The sequence below is a fragment of the Choristoneura fumiferana genome, chromosome 10, assembly GCF_025370935.1.
Source record: "Choristoneura fumiferana chromosome 10, NRCan_CFum_1, whole genome shotgun sequence".
Taxonomy (NCBI): domain Eukaryota; kingdom Metazoa; phylum Arthropoda; class Insecta; order Lepidoptera; family Tortricidae; genus Choristoneura; species Choristoneura fumiferana.
The window spans coordinates 20,203,616-20,210,234 of NC_133481.1; the positions used below are offsets into that span (position 1 = coordinate 20,203,616).

The 6,619-nt window shown below is 41.5% G+C and overlaps 1 protein-coding gene across 1 annotated transcript; it reads left to right on the forward strand.

The window, feature by feature from the left end:
- The first annotated feature begins 4,557 nt into the window (after positions 1-4,557).
- On the forward strand, positions 4,558-5,910 carry LOC141431668 (fork head domain transcription factor slp2-like). The gene has a single exon (XM_074092849.1). The coding sequence runs from the start codon at positions 4,652-4,654 to the stop codon at positions 5,621-5,623; it is 972 nt and encodes a 323-aa protein (XP_073948950.1). The 5' UTR covers positions 4,558-4,651; the 3' UTR covers positions 5,624-5,910.
- The last annotated feature ends 709 nt before the right edge of the window (positions 5,911-6,619 follow it).

The window sequence follows — 6,619 nt, forward strand, 5'->3', positions numbered from 1 at the left end:
GGGCCGTAGTTTTCACGCGGGTTCACTGCGGATAGGAAACTTCACACATACCACTTAATTGCTTCGCAGGTCTGTGCAGCTTTGCTCACGATGTTTTCCTTCACCACAAAGCTCGTGGTAAATTTCAAATCTAATTTTGCACATGAATTTTGAAAAAACAAAGAGCGAGCCCGGGTTTGAACTTACGATCCTCTGCTTGAAAGTCGATAGGCCACTAGGCCACCACGGCTTTTTTTTAATTCGACTATTGTGATCCGTAAACATCATCATACATCAAATATACATCGCAGCTTAAATAGAAGCTTTTAAAATGAAATTTTTACAAAACCTTTACACATCTAATGTATAGATAAAAGAGTAAGACGTACCTAAATTTTTTTGTAGTCGAAGGAATATTATTAAAGTCAATCGACAAGTAAAAAACTTTACAACTGAATCAGGCTTTACTATGCGGAGGTCCATATATATCAATGAACTAAAACATTTACTTTGCGTACCCGCAACCAGATAGCTACGTTTATTGTCGTTTATGCAAGAAATATGTACAAGATGTGAAACTCGGCTTTACAAAAGTATCGCAAAAAAATATAGATAATAGACAACAGCACGCAGGACTAATGACCGATGGGGTCAGAATGTTCTCGAATGGCGTCCGCGGACCGGGAGACGAGCCGTCGGTAGGCCTCCAACAAGATGGAGCGACGACCTGGTTAAGATCGCGGGATCGCGGTGGATGCGGAAAGCACAACCGGTCTGAGTGGAGAGCCTTGGGGGAGGCCTATGTCCAGCAGTGGACGTCTTTCGGCTGACATGATGATGATAGACAATGTCTCAACATTGGACACAAAATATTTCAAATATTACTTTACTTATCTAGATGACATTGTGAACATGAAACTACCGTGAGATTCACTCATATTAAATATAATGACCCGGATAACTCACGTCTTAAATCGAGTTTAGCTCGACATGTTTCGGGCTAATCCGTAGCCCTTCGTCTTCGGAGCAACGCGACTCAGCGGCTGCTGCAACACACGCGCGTGCTTCGGTTGCTCCGAAGACGTGAGTTATCCGGGTCATTATATTTAATATAGATGACATTGTGTGTGAATAAAAAAAACCGTTAGGCCAGTTTGCTTGGAGAAGTTATTTCGTAACATCACAATTTGTTTAACTTTAACTGTAATTATTTACTGACTAAATATTTAAGTACAAAATTGTTCTAAGAACACAAAGATAACATAATTGATAGTATTAATATGCAATTGTATATTAAAATTAAGTATATAATACAAATAACAGTTAACACTGCACTAAGCACTAACCATCAAATAAGTGCGAGTCAGAGGTAGGTCTTACATAATTAACAAATGAAATTTAAAAAATCATGGTGGCATAGTTGTTTGTTTCGCCTAAGGCACCTCAAGCAGAGGATCAAAATGAACTAGCAAGCTTTCATCATCATCATCATCAGCCCACAGCAGTCCACTGCTGGACATAGGCCTCTTCCATGGCGCGACACAACTCTGTCTTCAGCCCCTTGCAAGCTTTAACCCAAATAAAAAACACCAACCATAAACAGGGCAAGGCTCATGAAAGCTTGTAAAAAGATAGTCACAGAATAAAATTAACCTCCATTTATCGGAAGTGAATCGACGCGTACTGACAAAATCGACATAAAAACCCGCGCCACTGTAATTTTAAAGTATACAATAATCTCATGGTATGCAGGTGGTAGGACTTTGTGCAAGGTCCGCCCGGATTGCTACCACCATCTTGCTCGCTAATCCTGCCGTGAAGCAGCAGTGCTTTCACTGTTGTGTTTCGGCGTGGAGAGTAAGACAGCCGGTGAAATTACTGGGCATGAGGTATCCCATCTTAGGCCTCTAGGTTGGCAACGCGTCTGCAATACCCCTGGTGTTGCAGATGTTTATGGCGGTGGTGAACATCAGGAGACCACTTGCTCGTTTGCCATCCAGTCCAATAAAAAAAAACTCATAAAGTGCTTCACCCATTTTAATGACACTTATCTAAGAACTATCTCGATTAAACTAGCTTTCTATTAAAAATATTTCATGAAAATCAGTCCTTTTGGGAGCTATGATATGATGCCACAGGCAGAAATACAGACAGTATAAAACGTAGAACACCCCTTTTTTGCGTCGGTGGTTAAAAAAACTCGACATAAATGGATATTTTACACAATTTATTCTTTTGTACTTTGTCGCTTTACAGCCACGTACCTAACGCCATGCAAGTGACAAATATTTTAATGCGCCAGAGTAAAAAATTGATCCGCTACTTTTGATGCTAACTCCTGCTAAGACCTGTAAGATGTCGTTAGTAGTACAATATCAAAAGTTTTCGATATTTTAATGGTAGGCGCGCTCGGCCCCTGCTGGCGCGCTTGCTCCGACTAACCTTAATCGGATGACGAAAATTTGATCTAATGCGTAAACTATCCCTATCGCTCCAAGCACGGTTTTTATCGCGAACGGGGGGACTCCTTATTGACTTAAGTTACTCTTACACATGCTCGTTAATAGCTCGAGAGCATGCTATTATCTAGCAAATGCTACCTACTAGCATGTGTGAACAGAACATGCTACTATCGAGCATGCTGTTTAGTGGCATGCTCTCTAACAGCAGACCCTGCTATTTTTGAGCATGCTAGTTGATGCGGGGGGGAAGGGGGAAAGGTAATAAGCTAGTGTGAACGCGTTTGCTTATGAACGTGCTAGTATTGATAGAGCCACGAGAGTTGCAAGCAAAAAAAAGTTACTAAAAGTGAAATTGTCAATTTATTACGTGCCTGTATTACGCATTCTGTTGGTAATACATCTGAATTGCGATAAGCTAAAGACTCCTTAGGTTATCGTTAGCCCTAATCCCAGGTCTCTATCTTTAGCCCTGTTTTGAATTTCGATGCTAAGTTCTTAAAGATATAAGATAGGTTTTAGATATGGTGTTGTATCATAATACCGAATATGTATAATACCTTCATCTGAAATATCGACGATTAATTAATTGAAAATCAAAATGAGAAGGTTACGGCATGTCGAAGCCGAAGTTTGATATAACTACAACGTTCAAAAGACCTAAGGTACAAAGTCACGAAAGATAAACACACACACACACACACGAACATCACGCCTGTATTCCCAAATGGGGTAGGCAGAGCACACGAAACGTTACCGCTTCGGAGCCACTTTTAGCAACTTTTAGGTTTTAAGTTTGACAAAAACGGTACAATAGTGACAGGTTGCTAGCCTGCGGTATACCTTAATCTATATCCTCAGTTGCCTCTTACGACTTCCACGGAAGAAATGGAGAGGTGTAATTCTAACCCGACACCACACGAAAGATAAAATGACGATAAATTCAATTAATGTAACATGCGCTTAAAGTATTTTGATTACCTACCATTGTGAATTTCTTTCCGTGTTATCGGTCATTTTTGCTGAGGTCTTTGTTAAACTGATGATGATGACTTAATTATTATTTTTGCAAGACTTTATTTAACTTAGTTAAATACAATATTCATACAAAGATATGTAGTATTAAGTTTTTTCCAATCTCGGAAGCTGAGTTTCACCCACTTCTAGTGATCGCTTTGTTTTAAAACTTGCCAGGGAAATCTTGATTATGATGACAATGCAAGTAGTAGCAACAAAAAACTTGTATTAAAAATAAGTGAATAAAAACAGTTACTGAACTTATCTAGCTGGTTATTCTTTTTGATTGATTAGTAAATGCTAAACGCCTTCCATATTTATTTCAGGCATTGGTATTATCGATCTGTAGATCCAAAATATTATTACGAAGGTCCTGGGCCTTCGACACAGAACCTATCGCAGTATTTGCAGTCCTCTATACTACTACTCTGTGAGCGACGTGTAAGTACAAGTGCAAAGTTTACCTGCCTTATCAAGAACGTGCGTTTATTAATCGCACTGTTTACGGATGAATTGATAACAATCGCCAGATTCGTTCGTGCTTTGTTTTATCCATATCATGTGACCAATGCTGAAAAAACAACTGTATCTTCACAAAAACATAGTCGAAAATCATTGCGATACCTCCAAGGATTTCTATTACGCGCAATTAAGATTATAATTGTTATATTAGATGGTGTGATCGCACATCCAAGTCCAACACGATTATCGAAAAAATGCCCAGTAATCATTTATTGGCAAATTGTAAAGTGATTCATTTATGTTAATAATGCTACAATGTTTACTGATTAGCGATATTGCTTAGCGTTTAACCACATCAAACATGACACTAGACTAGCGTATGAAACACTTTGAGAAGACTAGAGAACTGGTGTTACTAGTTTGAAAGCTCGGGACGATGCCTCATAATTGCTGAGAAAAAATGAGATGAACAGTTGCAGTCCGCACGCAACGGGAGCAAAATAAAATAACGAAGCTTAGGGGAGCTTGCGAGGCGTGGCGCTATGTACCAGAAAGCTCGTGGCGTGATTGGACGTTAATACGAGCAGCTCTCGCAGAGGCGGGCCGCGCGCGCGCAGTATAAATACCGGCGCCCGCCCCTCTCGCCCGTCAGTCGTTGCGTCGCTCGCGACTAGTGCACACGCCGCGCTCTGGCTACACATATATAATAAAAGTGAAACATAACAAGTGAAAACATGGTGAAGTTCGAAGGAGATTTTAGTATCAAGTCTATACTGATGAGCCACGAGACCAAGGCGCCGCCTTCGCCGGCCGCCTCCTCCACTGGCGCATCACCCTCTGAAGACCTCAGTGATTCCGAGTTAGACGTCACGGGAACCGAACCCGTCGACTGCACCAAACCCAAGTCTGATGAAGACAAAAAGGACAAGAAACATGAAAAACCAGCGTACAGCTACAACGCTTTGATTATGATGGCGATCCGCAACAGCGCTGAAAAGAGGCTAACGTTGAACGGAATTTATGAATACATCATGACCAACTTCCCGTACTACAGGGAGAACAGGCAGGGCTGGCAGAACTCAATTCGCCACAACTTGAGCTTGAACAAATGTTTCGTGAAAGTTCCTCGTCACTACGACGATCCTGGCAAAGGCAACTACTGGATGTTGGACGCGTCGGCAGAAGATGTGTTCATTGGGGGAACAACAGGCAAGTTGCGGCGGCGCTCGGCGCTGAACGGGCGCTCCCGCCTCGCCTGCTTCAAGCGGCCGCTCTTCCCCGGCGGACCTCCGCCCGGCGCCTACCCACCCGCCACCTACTCGCAGCTCGTCGGCCTCTACTCCCAACTATTATATCAAAGATACGCTCCACTTCAAATGAAGACGCCTCCGGTCGCTCCTAGTGCAATGCATCCCGCATTCCGCGGTGAAGCCATAGGTTACGGTGCCCTGCCTTATTCGCCAGCGCTCTACGAACGGTTGCCGTCGGGCCCTTTCCTGAACCAAAACTCTTTGCTGCAGAGCTCCCACCTAGCTCAAACATCTGCTATGATGGCGCAGACATCGCCTCTTCTACCTCCGTCGCCTCCTATGATGGCGCATTCGCCCCCCACCTCCGGAGCGTCGAGCCCCGAGCTCCCATCGCCTTCGCACCACCCCCTGACACCGCACATTTACAAACCTGTCACAGTCCTCAGCCGGCACTGACTTGACATCTCAAGGAGCCTGGACCGACGTTCCTATCTGTGATCTAGAATAATTAGTGTGCCTGTGGATTACGAGGTAATCTCCTTAGCGAGTGTAGCTCTGAACATGTTTATACTATCAGTAGCCATCGTTGTGCCCGTATCCTAGCATTCCGTTATCATAATTGATTGTATAAATGTAGATATTTGAAGAAATGTGTATTTATTGACGTAGTCGAAGGATTAAGATAAGAGAGTTATAATGAATTAATAAAATGAAAATATTGTCACCTTTACAACTTGATTTTATTTTTCCTGTACCTAACTATACAGATAATAAATAGGCAATGAATAAATAATATATGTTTAGTTATTTTTTTGGGATTATTGCAACAAAAGCAAGTCTTTAATGCCACAAGGTGAATTTTTACTACAAAGCACAGATAAACTGAGTGCAATAGAAAATGAAGATAAATATTAAGCTATTCCAAATCAATTGAAAACGAAATGAAAAGACCTTTAGATGTGTTTACCGCCCGGAAGACGGAGTTGCTCATTAACCAAACATCCTCAAGTGATCGCCCACGCACATGGTTTTGAAATAGAAGTATTAACTCTTAAAACAACTCCGCCTTTGAAGTCGGCTTCAAATAAACTTCATTGTGAATGTTTATTTACGCTGAATTCGTTTCAAAACACATCTTCCTCACAACATAAACTGGTGTATTACAAAATATTTTCAACCAACCGTCGCTACATTGATAAAGAAATTTTGATATGTGATAAATCGGCGATACCGTATCTACTGAATTATACACGGTCATCCATCGAAACCAAAAATCCTTATCGAAATGTGAAAACAGTATTAAATCATCACTGATTATGAAGCCAACGTGTTATGGAGTATCCGTGTTGACGTGGTCAGAATAAAATAAGTCATTGGAGTCGACGGACGCCTCTCTCCAAGATTTACAATTCCTACATTTATATTCAACTAGATATAAAATAATACAGCTGT